This window comes from Saimiri boliviensis, chromosome 2 (genome assembly GCF_048565385.1).
Source record: "Saimiri boliviensis isolate mSaiBol1 chromosome 2, mSaiBol1.pri, whole genome shotgun sequence".
Lineage (NCBI taxonomy): Eukaryota > Metazoa > Chordata > Mammalia > Primates > Cebidae > Saimiri > Saimiri boliviensis.
This window is the reverse complement of record NC_133450.1, coordinates 81,506,648-81,534,605: the sequence shown is the minus strand read 5'-3', so window position 1 is coordinate 81,534,605 and position 27,958 is coordinate 81,506,648. Positions and strand designations below refer to the sequence as shown.

Here is a 27,958-nt window from a genome sequence, read left to right as displayed (position 1 = left end):
ATAGAAACTGATATGTTTTCTCTGCAAGGTAAGAATGTCAGTGTTATGATGATCATATGTTTCAAACTATATGCCTTTTTAAAATTTGTCTTTTTTTTTTCACACAGAATGAAGATGTTCGACCACACATCAGAGACAGATTTCGCTTGCATGATTTGCTGCCCCCAGATTAAGTACAAAGACTTGTCAAATCACTGAAGGGGGAGAGAATGCAGGACCCTTTTGGACTAAGACAAAAACATTGCCATTACTGTTGAAATTTCGCATTTTTGTACCCCGTCTTGCTTTTCTTATCTTTGGTGCCCAATAATAATCAAGGGTTAAAGAAAGAGACTTTATCTATCTCAGATTGAATACATACAGTAGGTAGGCTAAAACAGAAGAGTCTTTAGAACTAGTGCAACTCCAGTGAAATTTTTTTATGTACAGGACATCTGCAGTTTATAAAGAATTCTGTTTCTGCCACCAGCAGTTTGACCTGTAGACACACAGGATTTTATGATAATAACAGAGATGAAAATGGACTTTTATTTTCTCTCTGTTTGGTGCTCTAAGTGGGTTTGTAGCCACTTTTCTGTTACTTTATGATTCTCATTTCAACAGGAATGGCCAGTAAATGTTGTTTTATTTTTCCTGTTAAGGTTTATAACCTTTTTACATTTTTGACCTGTATTAGATTAGAATTTCATTATGCATTCCTTTTAGTTGAGGCGCTTCATAGTTTTCTGGAGATAGTCCATTTTTAGTTTTTTATTATACATTTGAATGGCCGTTTTCCTGCTTTGTCTGCTTGCATATTGTATATTTGTTTAAAAATATTCTCTACTTTTAGTCCATGTAAGTTTCATTTAGAAAGACATGCATTTATATTTTGTTTCTGTAATATTCTACTGTAGGTGAAATCTTTTCAAAAATCAAGAGACTGGGTAGATAAGAATATATGAATGACTAATATACAAAAGATTTTAAACCATTGTGATGGCATGTATTCTCAAATGGTAATATCTTGCAATGGCACACAGATTTAATGGATAAAGGTATACCTCAAACTTCACTGTGCTCACAAATCTTTGAGGAGAAAGTTTGGTCACCTATTTGGCTTGATTTAGTTACTGCTGCCTTTGGTTTTCTCCAGGAATGAAGTATTCAGCACAGTGACTCAGTATTTTTAGTTATTTTGCATGGGCTGGTAGTACCTCTGTTATGCTCTCAGTTACAATCAATTTAAAACTGTGTAACAGTCTTGGTACCTAACAGTAGCTATGCATAATCCTGTGGCACAGTACACTCCCAAGCCACCAATGCAGTTAATAATGCTCTCATAGTGGTTTTTCTATGCTATATGAAAATAGTCTTCAAGCCTTGGTTCTCAAATGCAGCTACCACAAGAGGTTGATATTTTTATAGTGGCGTGTAATCTCCTTTTCGGGAGGCTTTTTATGGAAGGTAGAATTTGTAAAAGTTCGTATGCTTTGCCTCTCAACTGCATTAACATGCCACAGGCTCAGACTGTTTTTGTGTAAAGGATGTCAAAGAACGGCACTTTTTCTAAAGAGAAGTTTGATATTTTGTATGCTTGTTAAGAAAGTACAGTATTGGAAATTAAAGGTGGACAACTGATAATTGAGGAGTATGTCAATTAATTTTTTATGTATATTACCTGTTTACTTGTACAACTTACTGTACAAATTACATGCAGCTTCATTTTCAAATGAATCCTTAAAATAAGGAAACCTTTTTAGGAAAACATTTAATTTTTATATCTTTGATTTTAAAGGCATGAGTTATGTCAATTTTCAGTGTATTAATGAAGATTTTAACTTTTCATCAGGTTGAGTGTTTTCTTACTATATTATCTGTTGTGTATGTAGTTAGCATATTGTGTCACTGAACTGTTTAAAAATCTAGCATGTAGAGCAAGCCTGTTTTGTGGAAAATCCTTATTCATTAAAAAAGTAATCATGGCAGATTTTCTGCAAAAAAAAAAAAAAAAGCATTTGCAATTCAGAATACTGATTTTTTTAGTTTTATTTAAAGAAAGGTATTTTGCTTGCAGGAAAAAATACTACAGATTCATTTTAATGAGAATCTTTGAAATGTATTTATCTTTAGGGCATCTGGGCATCTTTATGCTGTTTGTCTTCTGTCTTTCTTGAAATAAAATGTACATACGTTACCTTTACATATGCTCTTGCTCAAAATTGTGAACCTAGTTACATTTCTCCCTGCTCCCTTCCTTTTTATGCTCAAACAGCGAAACCCAAAACTTAGGTAAGATCTGAACTTTCAGCATGCATTCTGATTGCTGAAAGTTTTCCTGATTTAGTGCATTCACAAAGGGCTTTCCCATAATCTAAAGGGAAATGTAAGCACCTATACTATTGTGCCTGTGGGCACTTCAGTAATAAACACCAACTTTTAAACTAATCATCTTTTATCAATGATAAAGTTGTTTTCAGTCCCATGCTAGGAGAGTTCCTTTAAGTTAGCTGATCAAGTATAAGAAGCTTCTTTAAAGAAATAAACTAAGGAAAATTGTATATGGCTTGAGAAAATTTCTTGAGACCAAATTAATATATTTTTTCTTCATTACTTTGAGTCATTTTAAATTTGTTAATACAAAATTTAAGATGATTTACAGAGACAATTTAGCCATCTTCCTTCCACCTTAATATAATGTTTTGTCTTCCCATTATCCTTTCTTTTCTTTATCTGTTAGTAGACGTAGAGTACTTCCATTTAGTTCATTGGAGGTGTATATTTTTAAAATTGAAATGTGCCCAGCCCCTTCAGCTCACATAGGAAACATGAACTCTTAAAAAAAATGACTAGTAAATGCAGGAGAGGTGGATATCTGATGAGACACAGCGAAAGTGACCTGTATACACGTTACAACTCTGGAGTCCATTTTAAAGTTGTGCTATTTCCAGTGGTTAATGTCTGACTTTTAAGACATTCTTTTAAATTTGTATCATTGTTAGGATGTTTTAATCAGTTGTTTTTTAATTCTATGTAATATATGTAGCCCTTATCAAATTTATATCACCATATTTCTCCTTGTGTCCTAAGAGAATTCATGATAATTCGTAACCATAAATTGTTTTATATTGCTAGTATGTATATTTATTTTTACCCAATGGCTTTATCTGTTTCCCAAAATTTATTTGGGATTTGTTGAAAGCATTGTGTAACTTCTATAAACGGCTGTTTTCTTGTAACTGTCAGTGAAATGAATGTGTACATTGTTTTTTTGTATTTCTTTGTTTTTTGTTTTCTGTTTTTTTTGTTTGGTTTTTTTTGGGGGGGGGTTCCCCCCCCCCCCACGGCCCCACAAGGGTTAACATAGAATGGTTTTTTTAAAAAAATTATCTTTGGCCAATGACTTTTCCAGCTAGATCTTACTTTCATTCAGCCTTCTAAAGAAGTTCGTTTCTCATTGTTTTGTTTGGTCAACTTGCCTGAAAAACAGAGACTTCATCTCATCAATGAAGAAAGCATTTCATTATTCCTACAAATCTTTCCTGCAAGCACAGAATTCTTCGTAAGGACCAGATCTCTTCCATGTCTGTGTCAATCATATAAAGCTAAAATGTAAAGGACATTGAAGCCTTTATTTAATTGTACTAATATGATGGCGTTATATGCTACATCATTAGCTACTTAAGGTTTTCTGACCTGACTTCTCTTTGTCTTCCTAGGTATTTATTTGTTATCTCTTTTAATCTTATGTATCTAAATTAACTTAGTTAATAGTTACCCACCGAATAACTATGCCAAGCAACTAGTAAAGAATGTTTATTTTATTTCCCCTTATAGGGGAAGAGTCGACTGGGAACAAAAATGTATGGGCCAAAAGGCCTTAGTTTGTCATTCATTCACTTTCTTATTCCTCTCATGAGCTATATTTGAGTATGGTATTTTTTTAGTGGTGATGTGCTTATGTCATTGCTTCTCATGTCTTCCCCTGAGTTGAAAGCCTACAACGAACCTGTATAAAATACATTTAAGAATCTTCAGAATAAGAACCACAAACTCAGTATCTTATATTTAAATGCTTCTTAAGTTATTGGAATCCAAGTCTCACTAGGATACATTTTTATAAAATGTTTCTCTGTATCTTGAATTGAAATTACTTGCCCAGAGGCAAGAGTTCTGGGGATATAACACAATTTGAGATCTTTTTTTAAAAAAAGGGCAGGGCAGGGAGGGGAGGGGTAGAGTGATAAGTTTATACTAGTTAGGTTATGGTTTTCATATTAGCATTTTAAGATACATTAGTTGGTTCCCAGACCTGACCATTAGAATTACTGTGAGGAGCTCCTAAAATGGATTCCTGGGGCCTACCCCTGGAAAATTGTCGCACTGGATCTCCAGTGGGGCTTGAGAGTTCTGGGTTGTTTTTGTTGTTGTTGTTGTTTGGGTTTTTTTTGTTTGTTTGTTTCTTTAAATCTCTCCTGGTGATTCTAATAGCCAGTATTGGGAAATCGATGTTTTAGGTAAATGTGCACTGGTCTGATAGTAGGCGACAAAATTAAAGTTTACCAGACATCTTTATGGTATAGAGTTGTTGCTGTTGTTGTTTTTTAAACTGGGACCAGCTTTCACAGAGCTTATTCAAGATACATGGAGGAATAATAAAGAAGATTGAGGCTACTGCTCATTATCATTTTTGTCTTTCATACTTTTTTTAAGAGTTTGCATTTCTAAGACTTGGAATAGTTGACCATACACATAGCTAAAGGACATGTCCCTGAATGAGACCATTATATGTATTATCTGTAAAATATTTCACTATTTTTTTATTTTATAAATATTTGTAGAAATAAGCAATGAAATACTACTTTCATCTTTTGAAATGGGATTTTTCAAGGTAGTGTCCTTTTGGCATTAAGGTAGGGGGAAGTTAATATTCTCTCTGCCTGTTTCGACATGAATCAATATAAAGTCATGGACATTTAAAAATCTCAATTTAATTTCTACTTATTTACTATGCAGTATAGACGTGAACAAGTAATGTAGATTTAGTTTTCTCATCTTCAAATGCCCTGATCACCCTACCTCACAGGGTTGTTGTGGGGATAAATAAAACTTTTATGGAAGCACTTTTTTTTTTTGATACTTTTATCAGCCATCAGAAACTATAATTTCTAACAGCTTATATTTGTATAGTGCTGTTTTTACAAGCCTATCTTTTTTTTTTCCACACTACTTTCCCTTTTGATACTGAAAAATATAAAGGAAATTGAGACTTAAGAAAGCTGTGACTCAAGACTGCAGCTCCTCTGGGAAACTTGAATTTAATCACTATAATATTCTTTTTCCTAATGCCTGGGCATTGTGTATGACTATGTGTGTGAATACGAAGCTTTCTCAAGTTTGTAAGTCAGTTCAGTTAAAAAAAAAAATCGTATAAAATGGAAGGAATATGCAGTGGTACAAACTAGACCTACAGGTAATAATCCATTTTAAACTAGAAGGAAATTTCATTTTATAGGTGTACCTCTATTTTACACACTTCTTCCAAGATCACAGAGCTAGGACTAGATTGTAGATGTGTTAATTACCATTATTCACAGTAATGATTTAAAAGGAAGGGCATTATTGCTGGAACTACTGTGAGCGGAGGTGAAATTTAAGGATACCAACCAGAATAAAAGGAGTTGGTTTTTAAAAGGAGAGATAAAATGGCAAGAGTGAAGATTATAGTGAGCTAAACTGAGGAATTTATACTTCATGTATGGGATAAAATACATACGAAAATGTATGGGCTAAAGTAATGATTGCTATCACTATAGCATAATAGTACTGATCCCATCCCAGTGTTTGTGATGAGACTGATAGCTGTTTTCCCTATGCTCCAAAGGAATGTTATGCGCACACAGTTTTGAAAGCCACTGCTGTAATCCTTAAGAAATAAATGATTGCAGTATTAACTTTCTATTCAGGCAGATAGTTGACTTGAGAGCATGGTCAATGAAAGCATGAAGTTCAGAGTCAAAATTAAATTCAAGTCCCTGAAAACCTAGCCACTTACTAAGCAGGAGGGTTCCTATCTTTCAGAATAGTAAGGATCAAATGAAATATCAAAGCATGTTATAAACCATAAGGCAATATACAAATAACAGAATGGAGATGCTAAAGCAGCTAATTATTTGAAGAAGGGATGAGAACCATACACACAGTTTGAGAGATGTCAAGAAGGCAGGAATGAGCAGTAGAATCAGGGTATTGTAATACCACAAAACCACAGGTGGTCAAAGAGGGTTTTTAAGAAACAGCAGTAGGTTGCATTTTTAAAGAGAGCTCTTAGGCCAGGCACGGTGGTTCACACCTGTAATCCCAGCAGTTCGGGAGGCCAAGGCAGGCAAATTACGAGGTCAGGAGTTCAAGACCAGCCTGGCCAAATGGTGAAGCCCTGTCTCTACTAAAAATACAAAAAATTAGCTGGGTATAGTGGTGGGTGCCTGTAATCCCAGCTACTTGGGAGGCTGAGGCAGGAGAATCACTTGAGTCCGGGAGCCAGAGGTTGCAGTAAGCTGAGATCACACCACTGCACTCCAGCTTGAGCAACAGAGGAGACTCTCAAAAGCTTTTAGTGGCCATCATCATCATAATCAAGTAGTGTTATACTTCATGTGTGACAATATTTGTTCAAGGCAGTGTTAAATGGCCTTCCTAATGGCAGTAAAGAATCATTTTTAAAATGACATTACTGGCAGGGAGTGGTGGCTCATGCCTGTAATCCCAGTGCTTTGGGAGGCCAAGGTAGATGGATCACTTGAGATCAGTTCAAGACCTTCCTGGACAACATGGTGAAAACCGTCTCTACTAAAAATACCAAAATTAGCTGGGCGGTTGGGGCAAGGTGGCTCACGCCTGTAATCCCAACACTTTGGGAGGCCAAAGCAGGTGGATCACCTCAGGTCAGGAGTTTGAGACCAGCCTGGCAAACGTGGTGAAACCCCATCTCTTACCAAAAATAGCTAGGTGCGGTGGCACGCGCCTGTAATTCCAGCTACTTGGGAGGCTGAGGTTGCAGTGAGTGGAGATTGTGCCATTGCACTCCAGCCTGGGTGTCAAGAGTAAAACTCTGTCTCCAGAAAAGGAAAAAAAAAAAAAAATAGCTGGGCGTGGTGGTGGGCACCTGTAGTCCCAGCTACTCAGGAGGCTGAGGCAGGAAAATCCCTTGAACCCGGAAGGTGGAGGTTGCAGTGAGCCAAGATGGCACCGCTGCACTCCAGCCTGGGTGACACAGCAAGACTCCGTCTCAAAAGAAAAAAAAAAAAAAAAACCTACTACCGCCAGGCGTGGTCACACTTGTAATCCCCGTACACTGGGAGGCCGCGGCAGGTAAATCAAGAGGCCCCACCAACATTGTGAAAATCCATCTCTACTAAAAATACAAAAACTAGCCGGGTGTGGTGGCGGGCGCCTGTAGTCCCAGCTATTCAGGAGGCTGAGGCAGGCAGAAGAATCGCTTGAAGCAGGGAGGCGGAGGTTGCAGTAAGCCAAAATCATGCCATTGCACTCCAGCCTGGGTGCCAAGGTGAGACTCAGTCTCAAAAACAACAAACAAAAACCAAAACCACTACTTTACTATGTACTAAGCACCATGCCGGGCTCTGTGAATGGTAGAAGGTGGCAAAACAGACAATGCCTTAAAATCTTAAGCTTAAAATCTGCCAGTAAAGTCACGATCCTTAAAATGTTTGTTAAAGGGCTAAAACTAGCTTTGGCTGTGGGGAAGAGAGGCTCAGTTAGGGGAGTAAATGATCAGGTGTGTATTTTAAAAGATCACTTTGGAAATAGAGTGGGTGGGTGGGAGGCCAGTTAGGAGTTACACAACTCTCCATGCAAAGTATTCACTTTCTCTAAGATGGTTAATGCATTGGGTGATAGCGTTATAGTGGCCAGTCAGGTCAGGAGATTGTTACGGTTTTGGGGAGAGTATGGCTTGTGTGGTTTACTGAGAGCTTACTAACCATGCGGATTTTAGGCACTCCCTGAGGAAGGCATGTTTTTTCTGCTGGCCAGGCAGGAATGGGAAGGTACTCTAGGATTTTATGGCACCTTGTAAAAGTAAGTATGGAAAAGTATATGAAAGTTGAATGAAGTCTCATGTCTAAAGACTCATGGGGGTAGAGTTTTGGTTTTTCGTTTTGGTTTAAAATGAAAAATTGCATTTAACTTTATTAAATCATATAAATAAAAAAATTATTTATTTATTGAGATGGAATCTCCCTGTCACCCAGGCTGGAGTGCAGTCATGTGATCTCAGCTCACTGCAACCTCTGCCTCACAGGTTCCAGCTATTCTACCACCTCAGCCTCCCTAGTAGCTGGGACTACAGGCGTGCACCATGACACCTAGCCAATTTTTGTATTTTTAGTAGAGACAGGGTTTCACCATGTTGGCCAGACTGGTCTCGAACTCTTGATCTCAAGTGGTCCACCCGTCTGCCTCAGCCTCCCAGAAGTCTTAGATTACAGGCATGAGCCACTGTGCCCCACTGAAAAAAAAATTTTTCACATGTACTCTTTTTCCCAAGAAGTCATTTTAAAAATTGTAATGACTCCATCATTTTGCAGTTATATAAATAGGGGTTTTGACCCTCTCTGCAGTTAAAACAATCTGCTCTTCAGCCTTAACCTAGTCCATCCTTATAAGATTTTGAGTTTGATGCTTAAGGTACTTTCTCTTAAAAAGAAGCTACAAGGCCAGGTGCAGTGGCTTACCCCTGTAATCCCTGCACTTTGGCAAGCTGAGGTGGGTAGATCACCTGAGGTTAGAAGTTTGTGACCAGGCTGGCTAACATGATGAAACCCTGTCTCTACTAAAAATGCAAAAAATTAGCTGGGCATGGTGTCACATGCCTATAATCCAAGGTACTCAGGAGTCTGAGGCAGGAGAATCGATTGGACCTGAGAGGCAGAGGTTGCAGTGAGCCAAGATCACACCACTGCACTCCAGCCTAGGCCACAAGAGCAAAACTCCGTCTCAAAAAAAAAAAAAAAAAAAAAAAAAAAGAGCTATAAGCAGCTCTGCTTCATTTGTGCTTTTTATTTACTCTTCTATGGCTTTAATGATTTTTTTTTCTTTTTTTTTTTTTTTTTTTTTGAGACAAAGCCTTGCTGTCACCCAGGCTGGAGTGCAGTGGCAGGATTTCGGCTCACTGCAACCTCCACCTCCGGAGTTCAAGAGATTTTCCTGCCTCAGCCTCCTGAGTAGATGGTAGAACTGCTGACCTCAGGTGATCTACCCGCCTCTGCCTCCCAAAGTGTTAGAATGACAGGCATAAGCCACTGTGCCTGACCATGATGAAACTTTTTTTGAGATGGACTGGCTCTATTGCCCAGGCTGGAGTGTGGTGGCATGATCATGGCTCACTGCAACCTCAACCTCTCAGGCTCAAGTGATCCTCCCACTTCAGCCTCCTGAGTAGCTGGGACTACAAGTGTGTGCCACTATGCCCGGCTAATCTTTTATTTTTTGTAGAGATGGGGTCTCGCCATGTAGGCTGGTCTTGAACTGGGCTCAAGTGATCCCACTGCCTCCACCTCCCTAAGTGCTGGCATTTTAGACATGAGCCACTGTGCCTGGCCTGGAATTTATTGACAGAAGTTTTAATGTTAATTTGTTAAGGAACATTGATTACCTAGTCTGCTCATCTGTAAAATGGGAATACTGTCACTGCATTTGTGATTATAGGGCTTCCCTAGAAACTAACATGTGAATCACAAGTTTGTTGTGTTTTTTGTTGTTGTTGTTGTTGTTGTTGTTGTTTTGAAACGGAGTTTCACTCTTGTTACCCAGACTAGAGTGCAATGGCCCAATCTAGGCTCACCGCAATCTCCGCCTCCTGGGTTCAGGCAATTCTCCTGCCTCAGCCTCCTGAGTAGCTGGGATTACAGGCATGCGCCACCATGCCCAGCTAATGTTTTTTTGTATTTTTAATAGAGACAGGTTTCACCATGTTGACCAGGATGGTCTCGATCTCTTGACCTCGTGATCCACCCGCCTAGGCCTCCCAAAGTGCTGGGATTACAGGCTTGAGCCACCGCGCCTGGCTCTTTGTTGTGTTTTTTGTTTTGAAACGAAGTCTCACTCTGTTGCCCAGGCTGAAGGCAGTGGCACGATCTCGGCTCACTGCAACCTCCGCCTCCCAGGTTCAAGTGATTCCCTTGCTTCAGCCTCCGGAGTAGCTGGGATTACAGGACTGCACCACCATGCCTGGCTAATTTCTTGTATTTTTAGTAGAGACAGGGTCTCACCAGGTTGGCCAGCCTGGTCTTGAACTCCTGACTTCAGATAATCCTTCCGCCTCAGCCTCCCAAAGTGCTGGGATCACAGGCATGAGCCACAGCATCTGGCACAAGTTTTATGGACTAAATGAGGTCCCTAACACATAGTTCTAGATCCTTGTTTTCCTGCTTCCTCATTTGATTTTTTTTTTTTTTTTTTTTTTTTTTTTGAGACGGAGTTTCGCTCTTGTTAACCCAGGCTGGAGTGCAATGGCGCGATCTTGGCTCACCCCAACCTCTGCCTCCTGGGTTCAAGCAATTCTCCTGCCTCAGCCTCCCTAGTAGCTGGGACTACAGGCGTGCGCCACCATGCCCAGCTAATTTTTGTATTTTTAGTAGACACGGGGTTTCACCATGTTGACCAGGATGGTCTCGATCTCTTGACCTCGTGATCCACCTGCCTCGGCCTCCCAAAGTGCTGGGATTACAGGCGTGAGCCTCTGCGCCTGGCCTGCTTCTTCATTTGAAAAAGCAGTATGCACACCACTGTAAACAAATTCTCAATTTCTGCTTCGAAAGCAATGCTGCATTCACCAAGCCCATGTATCTTTCCATAGTACCTTCAACCCACATCCCCCAATTTTTTTCTTTTGACAGAGTGTCACCCAGGCTGGAGTGCAGTGGTTCAATCTCATCTCACTACAACCTTCACCTCCCAGGTTCAAGCCATTGTCCTGCCTCAACCTCCCAAGTAGCTGGAATAGCTGGAATGACAGGCATGAGCCACCACACCTGGCTAATTTTTGTATTTTTAGTAGAGACAGGTTTCACCATGTTGTCCAGGCTGGTCTCGAATTCCTGACCTCAAGTGATCTGCCCCCCTCAGCCTCCCAAATGCTGGAATTACAGGAATGAGCCACAGCACCCGGCCTTCTTCGTCATCTTTGGTTTTTACTTATTTATTGAGAGCCTCCTCTCCCTGCCTTTGTAGTCTCTAGGTCACTTTTTCTGCTTGTAGATTTTGCACGAAAGCCCAAGAAAGATAGCTGGGGGCAGGGGCACTGCATATTGTTCAATGAGACCCATAATGAGTGGCCGTAACTATCTTCCTCTCCGCAAGAACACGGCTGGCAAATCTACCTCCTCATAAACTGCCTTCACCTGGGGCATCTTCTACCTGTAATTCTCCTTCAGGATCTGGTACTGTTCTGGGAGTGGCCTGTGGCAGACACTGAACCACCAACCAGCTGCATGTTGTCCTGGATGTCAGTGCCAACTCTGCCAGTCACACTGGGATCCCCAAAGAGGTCAAGATAATCATCCTGAATCTGAAAGAACTCTCATCTCCAGCAGGATCTTCTTGGCATTGGGGTGCTCCTTCTCACCATCAATTCCTGCCATGGACATGGCTGCAGCTACAGGAAAGTAGGAGTAGAAACCTGTTTTGTGCCTGACAATAGATGTGTACCTCTTTTCAGTGAATCTGCCAAGATCTGCATTGCCCTGGGGGGGCTGTGATGAGGTCCAGGGTCTGCCCAATCTCATTCTGATAGGAACTCTGCAGAAAGAGCTCAATCAGATTGAGGTAATAGGGCTGCTCCTGGCAATAGAGCTTCAGCAGGCGGTAGATATATGCTTCCAGAAGCATAGCATCATAGATGGCATCCAAACCTGCGGCCAGCTTCCGATACCAGCAGATCTGTCCCTGGCAGGTGAGGGATGAATCCATGATGTAACCTGCCATCAGGAAGAAAGCTTATAGCAGTTCCACACACCAGGGCCCACTGGAGACTATCAGCATTCTGTTTCCTCAGCTCCACCAGCTCCCAGAATGCTACCAGCACCGTCAAACCGCTGCGATACTTGCCTCCAATGGCACTGTACTCCACGAAACTCCCTGAGTCAGGCAATAGCATCTCCTGTCTCTGGGTGCCCCATCTTATCTTCAGTCAGCACCATAATGACCTGGGAGAAGTACTGAATGAAATATTGAAATATCCTGCTCCTTTTTTTTTTTTTTTTTTTTTTGAGATGGAGTCTTGCACTGTCACCAGGCTGGAGTGCAGTGGCACAATCTTGGCTCACTGCGGCATCCACCTCCTGGATTCAAGTGATTCTCCTGCCTCAGCCTCCTGAGTAGCTGGGACTACAGGTGTGTGCCACCATGCCCAGCTAATTATTTTGTATTTTTAGTAGAGATGGGGTTTCATCATGTTGGCCAGGATGGTCTCGGTCTCTTGACCTCATGACCTGCCCGCCTTCCCAAAGTGCTGGGATTACAGGTGTGAGCCTCTGGGCCAGGACCAAAATCCTACTTTTCTTGCATATAAACAACTGATTTCTGGTCTCCATTCATTCTGAGAGAGGAGCAAAGGGATCTGTTCCTGGATGTGGGTTGCTGCTCCTCTTTTATTTTATTTTATTTTTTTGAGACAGAGTTTCGCTCTTGTCACCCAGGCTAGAGTGCAATGGTGCGATCTCGGCTCATTGCAACCTTTGCTTCCCAGGTTCAAGAGATTCTCCTGCCTCAGTCTCCTGAGTAGCTAGTATTATAGGTGCCTGCCAACACACCCAGGTAATTTTTTTATTTTTAGTAGAGACAGGGTTTTGCCATGTTGGCCAAGCCGGTCTCAAACACCTGACCTCAGGTGATCTGCCTGCCTTGGCCTCCCAAAGTGATGGGATAAGCCACTGCACCTGGCTTTTTTTTTTTTTTTTTTTTTTTTTTTTTTTTTTTTTTGAGATGGAGTGTCTCTCAGGCTGGAAAGCAGTGGCACAATCTTGACTCACTGCAACCTCTGTCTCCCTGTTTCAAGGAATTCTCCTGCTTTAGCCTCCTGAGGAGCTAGGATTACAGGCATGTGCCACCACGCCCGGCTAATTTCTGTGTATTTAGTGGTCTCAGGGTTTCATCATGTTGGCCAGACTGGTCTTGAATTACTGACCTCAAATGATCTGCCTGTCTCAGCCTCCCAAAGTGCTAGGATTACAGGCATGAGCCTGTAACAGGCAGGCCTGACCAGTTTTCAGGTTTTTGACTTAAGCAACTAGATAAGTGTCACTCAATCTCCAAAGGCATCATCTATCTTCTATTTCTCCCTTCCCATCCTCCTCCAAATCCAGTCAGAAACTATTAGTCTGGGTTCTCCAGAGAAACAAAACCAATGGGATGTGTGTATATTTAGAAAGAGATTTATTTTAAGGAATTGGCTCACATTATTCTGAGACCTGGCAAGTCTGAAATCTACAGGGCAAGCAAACATGCTGGAGACCCAGGGAGATTTGATGCTGCAGTCTAAAGGCTGAATTGCTTCTTCCTAAGGGTCTCTTCTTAATTTGGACTGACTGGAAATGGCTCACCCTCATTACAGAGGGTAATCTATTTTAATGAACGTCTACTGATTTAAATGTTAATCACATCTAACAAATACATTCATAGCAACAACTAGTGTTTGACCAAAAACTGAGTAACATGGGTACCATAGCCTAGCCATGCTGATAAATAAAATTAACTATTACAGTCACTAAGTTCCACTGACTCTGACCTTTAGATATTTCTCAAATTGGTTTCTTCTTATCCATTGCCATTGCCTTAATTCAGGCTTTTGTTCTTCTCATTTAATTAATTCATAAAATACTTAAGTATTAGGCACTATGCCAAATGTTGGAGTTACAATTGTGAGTAAGATAGATTGTGCCCCTAGGGACTTACTTTTCCTGCCTTCTTTCTTGCCTCCTTCCAGTTCACTGCTTTTTTTCTTTTTGGTCGTGTCACCTTGATGCCCAGGCTGGAGTGCAGTGGCCAGAACATGGGCGACCTCCACTGCCTCAGCCTCCTGAGTAGCTGGGACCACAGGACCACAGGTGCACACCACTACGTCTGGCTATTATTATTATTTTTTTTTTTTTGTAGAGATAGGGGTCTCACCATGTTGGCCAGGCTGGTCTTGAACTCCTGGGCTCAAGCGATCCTCCCGCTTCCGTCTCCCAGAGTGCCAGAGCTACACACATAAGCCACTGTGCCTGACTGCAACCCACCTTTATAAATGGCTGCCTGTAGATCATGGCCTCACACATTTTTTTTTTTTTTTTTTTTTTTAGTCTACAGGCACATGCCACCATGCCGGGGTTGTGGGTAACACCCCCTATGCGCACCGAGGAAGGAGAACTGTCCAGACCCCAGGCACAATTAGTGCCTGAAGAATATCTTAGTTTATAGTGTTATTACTCAGCTATTTCCTTTATATAATCCTTTATATATAATCATATATTAGTTTCTAGAATTAGTGCCTGAAATATAACTTACTGCTTACATATACCTAGCTTATATAATAATACTTAATAATTATATCTAGCATACTTAGTTCTATATAATCTTTTTTTTAAATTTAATTTTTATTTTTATTTATTTATTTATTTATTTATTTTGTTTTTTTGTTTTTACCAGAAAATAAACACCAACTTTATTAATATAATAGCAACAGAAAAGGTTTCCAATTTCTAAGAAGGAAATAACATAACACCAGCACAAAAGAGTAAATGCCTACATTTCTTGTTCTGATCGCTTCCCACCACACACCGAAGGTTCCTCAAGACAGTTGCCACCGGAGCTGCTGCAGGAACATGTTTTTCACTGGGCATAGCTTCACAGTCAACTCCTCAAGCAGAAGACTAAAATATTATTTCTTTTTAGAAGATCTTGGTTGTTGAAGAACATATCAATATGGAGACAAGATCTTTGCTTCTCAAATTCAAGAAACACTACTAACTAATGTATCAATTTTTCTCTGATAGTGTGCCAGAGTGCTCTGTGAAGAATCCTTTTCCATCCATACCCCATGTTTGGGTGAGAGGAGAGTGGAAAGCTGCCAGTACACTAGCAGACATTCCTGGTGATGCTCTGTGCTCTGCTCCCTTTCCGCTGGTAGTAGTAGGTCTCTTTTCTGGTAGCTGCAGCACCTTGATGTGGGGGGAAGGAAGGGGCCACCAACGAATCACCTCTTCTTGAAGCCATATTTTTTGCGTTCATAGAAGAGATCTGTCTTAGAGCTCCCCAAATTAACAATCTTTGGGCAGCCATCTCTATCCTTCTCCTGGATGGTACACTCCTTACAATAATAGGCATCAGAGACCCCAGGGCCTCCACAGATCACACAGCGCCCCTGGTAAGATCCATAGTTACACTCATCACATACGCGAACCAGAGTGCAGGGACGCACATAGGAGTCACAAATCACACACTTGCCATCACTAACACCAGCCTGTTTCTGGCAAAAAATCAAATCAGGATGATGTTTAGCCATAGTTCCCAACGAAGCCGGCCACCGGCAATTTTTATTTTTTATTTTATTTTATTTTTTGAGACAGAGGTTCGCTTGTTACCCAGGCTGGAGTGCAATGGCACGATCTCGGCTCACTGCAATCTCCGCCTCCTGGGTTCAGGCAATTCTCCTGCCTCAGCCTCCCCAGTAGCTGGGATTACAGGCACGCGCCACCATGCCCAGCTAATTTTTTTGTATTTTTAGTAGAGACGGGGTTTCACCATGTTGACCAGGTTGGTCTCGATCTCTTGACCTCGTGATCCACCTGTCTCGGCCTCCCAAAGTGCTGGGATTACAGGCTTGAGCCACCACGCCCAGCCTAAATTTAATTTTTTAACAACAACAACAAAAAAATGGGGTTTCACCATGATGGCCAGGCTGGTCTTGAACTCCTGACCTCAGGTGATCCACCCACCTCAGCCTCCCAAAGTGCTAGGATTACAGGCGTGAGCCACCACGCCCAGCCTATATAATCTTTCTATATTCATATAGGTATTGTAGTCAGAGCTGTACTGACACATTTAGTACTGATTTATAGAATCCTTCTATATAACCAGTTTGTAGTTTGTAGTAGGAGGAATGCCTAGAACAGTCACATAACAGAAGCAGTACATGGGAAAACAGCCAGACCAGGACAAGAACCAAAGACCCAGGTGGTGGTATCCCTGCCTGAAAGGGCATACACTGTACAGCAGGCTTGGAGTAAGAGCCTCTCCTCCGATAAAGGAGTTGTAGTATCTTGCATCCAGTTCCTGTGGTAAGTAGGCCTCAGGCCTGAGAAAATAACAGGGAGAAGAACCCCTCTGGTGTGACCAGTCATGGCAGCTGTACACCCTGTCAGTCTTTTCTCACTCTGTGCTAGCTCAAATCATCCTCCCATAAATATCTTAAGAGAAGAGCGCAAGTTTGTCAGCTCCCACTGCATTGGCTTACAGTATCCTTCTATTAGAAATCCTTTGAGGTCTTCAGCCCCCAGATAAGAAGTGTTGTGCACAACACCTGTTGCACACAGCCCACCTCCTTGCCTCGGTGACCTAATGGGGGTGGACCCCTTTTCTGTACACGACCCTCTACTACTGCACACAGCTTGGCCCCCTACTGCGCACGGCCCACCTCTCTGCCCAGGTGACATAATGGGGTGGCACCCTCACTTGTGACTCATGTGATTATGCCCTATTACTAAGCCTATAGATGATGACCTCACTCATGACCCTGCCCTATGCTTGTATCTAATAAATACAGATGCTTCTGGGCATTTGGGACCCCCGCTGATCTCTGCTCACAGGTGGCATGGCCCCCAAAGTCCAGATGCTCTTCACCAGTGTCCTGTCTCTTTGCTTCTTGGATCCTACACCTCAGCACAGCATAAGGGACACCCCACGACCCTGTGGGGCCCAACAGCCCTACAGGGGTAACTTTTGTATTTTTAGTAGAGATGGGTTTTCACCCCATTGGCCAGGCTGGTCTCGAACTCCTGACCTCAGGTGATCCACCCGCTTCAGCCTCCTAAAGTGCTCAGATTACAGGCATAAGGCACTGGGCCTGGCCGAAGGACCATCTTTATAAAACATTTATTTGTAGACTCTGAAAAGATACACCAGAAAGGAGGAACAGTGGTTACAGCTAGAAAGAATAGAGTGAAGAGGCTGATAACTGTACCTTGTTGTTTTTTTTATTTTATTTTTATTTTTTTTATTTTTATTTTTTTTTATAGAGCCTCACTCTGTTGCCCAGGCTGGAGAGCAGTGAGGTGATCTTGGCTCACTTCAACCTCTGCCTCTCGGGTTTAAGTGATTCTCCTGAGTCAGTCTTCCGAGTGGCTGGGGTTACAGGTGCCCACCACCACCCGGGTCAATTTTTGTGTATATATATATTGAGACGGAGTCTTGCTCTGTCGCCCAGGCTGGAGTGCAGTGGTGTGATCTCGGCTCACTGCAACCGCTGGCTCCCAGGTTTCTCCTGCCTCAGCCTCCCTAGTAGTTGGGATTACAGATGCCCACCACCACACCCAGCTTATTTTTGTTTTTAGTAGACACAGGGTTTTACCATGTTGGCCAGGCTGGTCTCGAACTCCTGACCTCAGGTAATCCGCCCACTTCGGCCTCCCAAAGTGCTGGGATTACCGTGTGAACCACCACACCCGATCAATTTTGGTATTTTTAGTAGAGATGGGGTTTCACCATACTGGCCAGGTTCGTCTGGAACTCCGACCTCAAGTGCTCGCCTCTGCCTCTGGAAGTGCTGGGATTACAGGCGTTGACACACCACGTCCTGCCTCCGTACCCACCCCGTCATCACATGAATGTTGTACCAAGTTCGTGTATTACATATTTGAACGTAAATTGCGAATACAACAAAAACAAAATCCATGAACTGACTAGCGCTTTAAAATTCTGCGGGGGAACCCAGTGTGGCCCAAGGGTGGAGTTTAGCCCATCTTGCCCTTTCTGGTTAGTGTACTTGTTCCGTTTATCTCCGACTGGGCCACTCAGTCAGGTGAGGGACCACTGGAGTTTTTTCTATCGGACACGCAGTTGAGCAAATGTCACTTGCTCTCTCCAACTTCAGTTTCGCTAGCGCCTACCTCAGGAAGCTTTCCTTCATCTCCCGGCCCCTGCCGCCGCTAATGTTATCCTTTTACATTCAACCTCATAATGCTGCTTTCTGTTGCAGTCATCACAGTGCCGAAATTTATTCACATGTCTATCTTTGCTACTTGACTGAGGACAAAGATACACCTTATACCTAGCATAGACCCAGGAGGTCCGAAATTGTTCTGCGAAAGAAAAAAAGGTGCTGGCTTCAAAGGGGCTCACAGGAAGGGAAAAGCCTCGAAGACTGAGGTTCTCTTCGATCTCTTCATTACTAACGCAAGGCAAACATGCCAGGGACGTGCGGCTCTCCCCTCTCGTTCCTGCATCTGCGTCCCGCGCCCTCCAGATTCCAGAGAGGTCCCCTCCACCTAGCGCGCGACCCCGGAAGCCCGGCCACAACCCTCACCGGCGGGCATGGCCTCAGGGCCCTCTTCTGAGCGCGGCGTGGGTATTCGCTGGCGGCCATGGACAGTGATCACAGTGACCAGAGGGACAGCGCACCCTTGGGTATGAGCGGGGTAGGCATTGGCAGGGGAGGGGCGACGAAGACTGGCGAGGTTCAGGCGCCAGGCAAAGGACCGCTCTATTAGCTTCCCGGCCCTTAGGTTTCCTGCTCGGGCCCAGAGTCGGCGGCTGTCTCTCAGCTCCACGAACTCCAGTACTACTCTGCGTTGTAGGGACCTGCACGCCGGACCCAGAACTCCTATGCCTCCTACGCCCCCTGCGCCCCTCTCTCCGCCCCTCCTTGCGCTCCTCCCTGCGCCCTTTCCTCCGCCCCTCCTTGCGGCCTTCCCTCCGCCCCTCCCTGCGCCCCTCCCTCCGCCCCTCTGCGCCGCCGGCCGCGGACCACGCCCCCTTCTTGCCTGCGCGCGTCGCCGCCGCCGCCTGAGGGGGCGTGGCCTCAGCTCAGCGCACGGTCAGCCACGGTCCCAGCCTGCTCCGCGCTGGCCAACGAGAGCAAACCCAGTGACTCACCTCCGCGGCGCTAACTGCTGGGTAGCTCTTCCCCCTCACACACGCTCACACCCGGCTCGAGATGGCGGCGGCGGCGGCGGGGGACTCCGACTCCTGGGGTGAGGAGAAGTTCCGGGGGCAGGGCCCGGGCTGGTGCCGGCCCCACGCCGTGGCAGGCACTAACGCGGCTTGCTCTCTTCCGTAGACGCGGACGCATTCTCGGTGGAAGACCCAGTGCGGAAGGTTGGGGGCGGCAGCACTGCCGGCGGGGACCGCTGGGAAGGCGAGGACGAAGACGAGGACGTCAAGGTGGGTGCGGGCTAGGGCAGCGGGCAGCGCGGGAGCGGCTTGGCGCTGTCGCGGGCCGATTATGGGCCCTGGGGCGCCGCCCTGGCCTGCGGGCTGTGGATCCGGGCGCGAGCCTAGGGCCCGGCGGTGCTCCCTTTACCTCCGCTTGCCGGCCATGTGGGCCGAAGACTGGCAGCTTGGCCTTCCGGACTCTCTCGCCGGTTGAGGGTCTGCGCTCCGGCCTTTATCCCATCCGCCGACTGGCGACGAAAAGTGACAGCATCGGCCAGGTCGGCCCACGTGCAAGCTTCACGGGCCTGAGCCCCTCGCCTGAATGAGACCAGGAAGTTGGGAATTGAGCCCCGTATTTTATCCATATGGAAAGTTTTGAAACTCGCCTGCCTTTTTGAGCTCAGGTCATCCCAGGGCCAGTAACTCATTTGTGACCCTGACGTCTACTTAGACAGTTTGTTCGAGGGATTAAATGAGTGAAATACTGTAGTTGAATTTCAACCTTTTATTCCTCCACACTGGACAGCTAGAAACAGTAAAGTGAAATAACTTTTGGCTCTCCCTTCCCTCACTCTGTCCATGATAAAAAGGATGAACTGAACACTGAGCCCACAGTTAGTGGACAGAAACCTGGGTAGTCCACACTGTGACCCGAAAAATGGAGAAGTGACAGTCATCTACACACGTATGACACCTAAGGAAATATTGAAGGTTTGGTGGTTGTAGTAGATGACGGTCCTCTGGTTTTTGTTGTTGTTTTGTCTATGCCTTGTAGATAATAATTTTTACCTCAGTCGTTTGATTTTGAAAACTCCTAAGGGCTCATTATACAGCATTGTGACATTTACTTCTGCGTGGTTTTTTTTTTTTTTTTTTTTTTTTTTTTTAACAGTAGTTAACATGTCTAAAGTCCAGAATGTTAAGATTCTTACCAGGTTCTCAAAATCTTTGTGCAGACAAAGTTTTGTGTGAAGTGGAAAATTTTCTTTTGTAGTTTTGTTTAATTTAGTGAAGTTTTTTCTCCTAATTTATAAGCACTAATGGAGAATCCTATAAATCCTTTTGCCTTGGCTGAAAAATTTAAGCTAGATAATCATTATGAACTTAATAGGGCCATTGCTTTGAGTTTTTCCCGTTTCTCCCCAGTCAGATGAGGTTGGATGTGTGGATGTCCAACTTATTGACAGCCTGAGGTTCAAGAATGTCGTAAGCTTTGCACACATTGAAGTTAATAAATCGACTGATTATTGTTTGAAGAGACTTAGATGCTTTATTTACATGTTGTAGAAACATGGGACTAGATTGTCCATGTGTTACCAACCTCATTACAAGATATTAGTTACCCCCTTACATTGTAGCAATTTTCACTTTTGAGCCTTGGGTTCATATTGGTCCTTTAATTTTTTTCCATGCATATAGGAAGTAGCAGTTAGGACGTCTGTTATGAAGTTTGGGAATAAATTAACAAATGGAGAGAAAAGATTAGAGATACTAGGAAAGAAGTTGCAGAAAATGAAGTTTTAATGGAATGGTCTAGACTAATGTCGTGGAATAACCTCCCTGGGATTAAGGAATCTTGATGTTGATCCTGATGAATATAATTCTCATGACTTGCAACAAGTTTTGGAGATTTAGAAGTTTTTTTTTTTTTTTTTTTTTTTTTTGGCGCGGAGTTTCACTCTTGTTACCCAGGCTGGAGTGCAATGGCGCGGTCTCGGCTCACTGCAACCTCCACCTCCTGGGTTCAGGCAATTCTCCTGCCTCAGCCTCCTGAGTAGCTGGGATTACAGGCATGCGCCACCATGCCCAGCTAATGTTTTGTATTTTTAGTAGAGACGGGGTTTCACCATGTTGTCCAGGATGGTCTCGATCTCTTGACCTCGTGATCCACCCGCCTCGGCCTCCCAAAGTGGGAGATTTAGAAGTTTTTTTTTTTTTTTTTTTTTTTTTGAGACGGAGTTTCACTCTTGTTACCCAGGCTGGAGTGCAATGGCGTGATCTCGGCTCACCGCAACCTCCGCCTCCTGGGTTCAGGCAATTCTCCTGCCTCAGCCTCCCTAGTAGCTGGGACTACAGGCGTGCGCCACCATGCCCAGCTAATTTTTGTATTTTTAGTAGAGATGGGGTTTCACCATGTTGACCAGGATGGTCTCGATGTCTTGACCTCGTGATCCACCCGCCTCGGCCTCCCAAAGTGCTGGGATTACAGGCGTGAGCCACCGCGCCCGGCCAATTTAGAAGTTTTAAGGGACCACAAAGATCATCTTGTCCAGTTGTTCTTTTAGTCCTACATTTCTATTTTTTTTTTTAAATTTAAGCTAATTGTATCTACCTCTGTCTATCTATCTAATCCTTTGAGACAAGGTCTTACTCTGTCGCCCAGCCTGGAGTGCAGGGGCTTGATAACTACGCTCACTGCAACCTCCGCCTCCCAGGTTGAAGTGATTTTCCAACCTCAGCCTTCCTAGTAGCTGGGATTGCAGGTGTGTATGCCATGGTGCCGAGCTAATTTTTGCTTTTTTTTTTTTCCCTCTCTTGGAGAGACAAGGTTTCGCCATGTTGCCTAGGCTCGTCTCAAATTCCTGAGCTCCAAGTGATCTGCTCGCCTTCACCTCCAAAGTGCTGGGATTACAGGTGTAAGCCACTGTGCCTGGCCTATTTATTTTGAGGGGTTATGAGACTGGCTAATTTTTATGTTTTTAGTAGAGATAGGGTTTCCCCATGTTGCCCAAGCTGGTTTCGAACTCTTCGGCTCAAGTGACCTATCCTCCTAGGCCTCCCAAAGAGCTGGGGTTATAGGCATGAGCTGCCACGCCTGGCCATATCACCAAATTTCTGAATTCTTAGGTTTTTGTACTTTTTGTGAGGAGTTGTAGACAAGGCTTAGTTTCCATGAGGTCTTCTGTTTATGTCAGAAGTACTTAACCTTTAAAAATACAGGTTTGGCCGGGCGCGGTGGCTCAAGCCTGTAATCCCAGCACTTTGGGAGGCCGAGGCGGATGGATCACGAGGTCAAGAGATCGAGACCATCCTGGTCAACATGGTGAAACCCCGTCTCTACTAAAAAAAATACAAAAATTAGCTGGGCATGGTGGCACATGCCTGTAATCCCAGCTACACAGGAGGCTCAGGCAGGAGAATTGCTTGAACCCAGGAGGCGGAGGTTGCTGTGAGCCGAGATCACGCCATTGCACTCCAGCCTGAGTAACAAGAGCGAAACTCCGTCTCAGAAAAAAATACAAAAAAAACCAGGTTTACTGTCATTTGTAATGTCCTGGGAAATGAAAGGAAAACTGATGTCTTTGTTATTATAATTTGCTCCAGCACTTTATTATCATTTAGTAGACCTAGTATTTTGCTCTTCTTGACTTTTCAAATAGCTATCTGGCAGTGGCAGAAGTAGACTTACGTGAAACTGTGCAACTGTTAATATATATAGAGAGAAAAGGCTATGCTCTTTCCCAGTTGGGAGCAGACTTTTCCATTACCCTGGCTTTATTTACCTTTTTTACTATCCTGATAGTTGTGAAGAGGCAATGGAAAGAATTGTTCACTTGGCATATATGACTCTTTCCCCATTGCTTATATGATATGTAGGATGTGTTGACTGAGAAGGCAGTGAGTACCTACTGGAAGCAAAGACAGCATAACTTTAACTATAGTTTACTAGTCTCGCAGCATGTTAGAAGCTACACTTATTCAAAGAGTACAGCATTTGGAGAAACTTAAAGCTGTATTCAACCATCTCAGGCATTTGCTTCTGTAACCATACAGCATTTCTTTTTTTTTTTTTTTTTGAGACAGAGTTTTACTCTTGTTACCCACACTGGAGTGCAATGGCGTGATCTCGGCTCACTGCAACCTCTGCCTCCTGGGTTCAGGCAGTTCTCCTGCCTCAGCCTCCTGAGTAGTTGGGATTACAGGCCTGTGCCACCATGCCCAGCTAAAGCATTTCTTTTTTTTTTTTTTTTTTGAGGCGGAGTTTCGCTCTTGTTACCCAGGCTGGGGTGCAATGGCGCAATCTCAGCTCATCGCAACCTCTGTCTCCTTGGTTCAGGCAATTCTCCTGCCTCAACCTCCTGAGTAGCTGGGATTACAGGCACGCGCCACCATGCCCAGCTAATGTTTTGTATTTTTAGTAGAGACGGGGTTTCACCATGTTGACCAGGATGGTCTCGATCTCTTGACCTCGTGATCCACCTGCCTCGGCCTCCCAAAGTGCTGGGATTACAGGCTTGAGCCACCGCGCCCGGCTTCAAGCATTTCTTTTGAAAGAGCATGAAGAGGCTGAGGCAAGAGGATTGCTTGAACCTAGGAGTTTGAAGCCAGCCTGGGCAATGTGGCAAGAGCCCAACACATTTAAAGAGAGAGCGATCCTAAGGAACAGACTTAGTTGAGTCTGTCTCATCCTACTTGTTAACCCTCTGTTAGGATCCTATTTTAATAAACAGTTTAAATCTACCAGATAAGGACATTTTTCTTTTTTTTTTTTTTTTTTTTTTTTTTGAAGACGGAGTTTTGCTCGTTACCCAGGCTGGAGTGCAATGGCGCGATCTCGGCTCACCGCAACCTCCGCCTCCTGGGTTCAGGCAATTCTCCTGCCTTAGCCTCCTGAGTAGCTGGGATTACAGGCACGTGCCACCATGCCCAGCTATTTTTTTGTATTTTTAGTAGAGACGGGGTTTCACCATGTTGACCAGGATGGTCTCGATCTCTCGACCTCGTGATCCACCCGCCTCGGCCTCCCAAAGTGCTGGGATTACAGGCTTGAGCCACCGCGCCCGGCCCATATAAGGACATTTTTCAAGCGTTGGAAACAACTTCTGAAGAATGGGTTCTGTAATTTTTTTTTTTTTTTTGGAATGGAGTCTGACTCACCAGGCTGGAGTGCAGTGGCGTGATCTCGACTTACTGCAACCTTTGCCTCCCTGGTTCAAGCGATTCTCCAGCCTCAGCCCTTGAGCAGCTGGGACTACAGGTGTGTGCCACCATGCCCAGCTAATTTTTGTATTTTTAGTAGAAACGGGGTTTCACCATGTTGGCCAGGATGGTCTTGATCTCCTGACCTCATGATCTGCCCGCCTCCACCTCCCAAAGTACTGGGATACAGGTGTGAGCCACCACTCTCGGACAACAGGACCTATGTTTTACAGAAATGTGAAATTACTCAGAAGGTGGGCATTTTGCCAGAAAATGGGTATTTTGAAGAGAGAGTGAGTGTATGTACATGTATGTGTAACTTACAGAAAATTTCAAACATGCAGTAGAGAGAAACATTTAATAAGCCAGTGGCCAATCTTGTTTCCTCTGTAACCCCATTTACCTCCAACCAGATTATTTTCAAGAAAATCTCAATCGTATCATTTCATACCCTGCCAGTTTCTTTTATAAACTCGCAAGTTTTGAATTAGGAAGCATGTTTGTTATTGATAAATATTTTAGTGTAGTTGTCACACTGGATCATTGTAAATACATAAACCACTTGTTCAGTGTCTTGATATTGCTTAGCCAGGAATTTAAAGCAGATTGGTAACTGTCCTTATTATGAGACAGGTAGGCATTGAGATGGGCCTCAGCTGAGTGCCGAGCCATTGTAGTTTGTTAAAAGCTCAATGAATTGAGTTAAATGAAGTAGAATTTACAAAGGCAGGCACCTTGGCTTGTAGACACCAAGATCTCATTGCAAAATTCTGAGTTCTCTCAGAGTAGAACTGCATAGCTTACAGAACATGTTTGTTTGTTTTTTTTTCCCCAGCAAGATATTATGCTTTACCTAAATCAAATTATTTAAAGAAAAAAGGAGGAGTATATGTTAGTTCCTGGGCTATTGCTCTAGGGCAGAAGAGTTTCTTTGCTCTTTTGAAGCTACTTCTATTTGACAATCTATAAATACATCTTGCTTAACTTGGAAAGCATTTTCAGCCCGAAATATGTTCTCATTGCATGTGACATAATGTAGTTTTATATTATGACGACAGAACCAGCCAACTGCTGGCCATACTGTTAGAAATAAAAAGAACAAGATTTAAAGTTTTCTGGTTTGCTTTTAATACATAGTTGTGTTCAATTAGGAAGCAGGTTTTAAAGTTAAAAAGCAGCCATCTATTTCATAGAAATGGCTCAAATGATGGGTGTGTATCTGCAGGGCAAGAGTATAGATAAGCAAGTAGTTTATAAACAGGTGCTGTTCTAAGAAGCTAGCCATTTTAGGAGAGCAGCTTGGGTGATTCTTTTGAAGATAAATTGGATATTATAGTTGAAAGACTTTTTGGCTGCCAAAAATAATTGGGTAAGGGATTTAATTGGATGTTCATAGGTAGTCTCTTGAACCAAATAACCATTTAGGGTTCTTTGAAGTGAGTAGTAGACTTGTTCCCTATTTTAGGTGTTTCTCTAGGAAGCCTTTTTTGCATTTTATCTGAACTTGCTGGAGTTTACAAATTCCTAGTGTCTACAGAAAATTGGGCATATTTTTCTGAAGCAGCGTGGTGAACTTTCTACCTTAAATCTACTTTTTAGACACTTAATTTTATAACTAAGGAAACAAAAACTCTCTAATTTCCTGGGGAAAGCTACCTGGCCTTTAGCTTTTATAATTACATCTATTTGAAAGTGTGACCAGTCTCTTTTTGCTGACACAACTATGCTCCTTTCTTTAGGGGCTTAGTGCTAGTTTGGTAGTAACTTCAGGACAGACTTTTAAACAGTTTGGGGAGTGGGTGACAGGGTTTGCATGGTCCTTCTATGAATTGAGGAACAGATGTCATGGTTCTTCCCAGGGCGTGTTGATAGGAACCACTTCTTGTGCTATTAAAATCCATTCTGTGATGGAGTAGAGAATATTTAGATAGCTTCATTATGTCTGCATTGATGGGTGTCTGGGATAAGGTTTATGCTTTGATAGGAGAAACTAAGGACAGGGATAGAGGTGGACATAGAGTTAGTGTAAATGTACTAAGGGAGGAGTGATATGGGTGGGGTGGGGGTGATGTTTTGCTGGGAAGGGTAACTGAGGAGTATCAACATTAAACAGAAATGCTCCTATGTTGAGTTTGTTTCTTTACCTTGGGGATGTTGAAATGGAGCTTCCTATTAGCCATACTTCTTCCTTCTTGACCTGTTAGTACCAGAGGCTTGCAGACCAGTTTCTCTTTTTCTTTTCTTTTTTTTTTTTTTTGAGACGAAGTCTTGCTCTCTTGTCCAGGCTGGAGTTCAGTGGCATGATCTTGGCTCACTGCAACCTCCATCTTCGAAACAGCTGGGACCACTGGTGGACACCATCATACCCTGCTATTTTTTTGCATTTTTAGTAGAGATGGGGTTTTGCCATGTTGGCCAGGCTGGTCTTGAACTCCTGACCTCAGATGGTCTGCTCACCTTGGCTTCTTGAAGTGCTGAGATTACAGGTGTGAGCAACCACACCCAGCCCAGTTTCTTAAAATTAGTTTAAAACCACCGTAGGCAATTTGAGGTAGGACGGTGGGTAACCAGTATATCTCTACCTGGGCATATCTTAATATGTGTCCTAATCGTTCTCTTTGATGAGATTCCCAGAGTACCCAGGCGAGCGACTTAGTTCCCAGATAGTTATTTTAAACTTCAGGATTCAGGGAAGAAGACATATTTACTATAATACTATTTTTATGTTATTATTACTATTTACATTGTGAGCTGCTTTATTCCATTGAATTGAATTGTTTACCGTACAGTGAATTTTGTAAGCAAGTGTTTAAAACATGCTTTTCTTTTATTTATTTATTTTTTTGAGACGGAGTTTTGCTCTTGTTACCCAGACTGGAGTGCAATGGCGTGATCTCAGCTCACAGCAACCTCCGCCTCCTGGGTTCAGGCAATTCTCCTGCCTCAGCCTCCTGAGTAGCTGGGATTACAGGCACGCGCCACCATGCCCAGCTAATTTTTTGTATTTTTAGTAGAGATGGGGTTTCACCATGTTGACCAGGATGGTCTCGATCTCTCGACCTCGTGATCCACCTGCCTCAGCCTCCCAAAGTGCTGGGATTATAGGCTTGAGCCACCGCGCCCGGCTCAAAGGTTTATTTAAAACTTTTTAAAAATAATTTTTTTTTTTTTTTTTTTTTTTTTTTTTTTTTTTGAGACGGAGTTTCGCTCTTGTTAACCCAGGCTGGAGTGCAATGGCACGATCTCAGCTCACCGCAACCTCTGCCTCCTGGGTTCAGGCAATTCTCCTGCCTCAGCCTCCTGAGTAGCTGGGATTACAGGCACACGCCACCATGCCCAGCTAATTTTTTTGTATTTTTAGTAGAGACGGGGTTTCACCATGTTGACCAGGCTGGTCTCGATCTCTTGACCTCGTGATCCACCCGCCTCGGCCTCCCAAAGTGCTGGGATTACAGGCTTGAGCCACCGCGCCCGGCAATTTTTTTTTTTTTTTTGTAACTGACACATAATATACATATTTATGGGGTATACTGTGATGTTTCAGTGCATATATACATTGTAATTACCATATTCATCACTACACATTTATCATTTTTTTGTGATGATAATTTAAAATTTTCTCATTGAA

At 43.4% G+C, this 27,958-nt stretch overlaps 2 protein-coding genes and 2 pseudogenes across 3 annotated transcripts in view; 2 read left to right on the top strand and 2 right to left on the bottom strand.

The window, feature by feature from the left end:
* Positions 1-5,102, top strand: part of CTDSPL2 (CTD small phosphatase like 2) — a 111,815-nt gene extending 106,713 nt beyond the window's left edge. For both annotated transcript variants that reach the window (XM_074393691.1, XM_003928922.4), the window contains exon 13: positions 108-5,102. In XM_074393691.1, the coding sequence (XP_074249792.1) occupies positions 108-173 (66 nt within the window). In that variant the 3' untranslated portion in view covers positions 174-5,102. The remainder of the gene's footprint in view (positions 1-107) is intronic.
* A 6,138-nt stretch (positions 5,103-11,240) lies between these two features.
* Positions 11,241-12,615, bottom strand: LOC101040577 (farnesyl pyrophosphate synthase-like; annotated as a pseudogene).
* A 2,043-nt stretch (positions 12,616-14,658) lies between these two features.
* Positions 14,659-15,599, bottom strand: LOC120363903 (PHD finger-like domain-containing protein 5A pseudogene; annotated as a pseudogene).
* Positions 15,600-19,064: 3,465 nt separating this feature from the next.
* EIF3J (eukaryotic translation initiation factor 3 subunit J) overlaps positions 19,065-27,958 on the top strand; it is a 29,147-nt gene continuing 20,253 nt past the window's right edge. The window contains exons 1-2 of the mRNA XM_003929026.4: positions 19,065-19,229; positions 19,316-19,419. Coding sequence (XP_003929075.4) covers positions 19,193-19,229; positions 19,316-19,419 — 141 coding nt within the window. The 5' untranslated portion in view covers positions 19,065-19,192. The remainder of the gene's footprint in view (positions 19,230-19,315; positions 19,420-27,958) is intronic.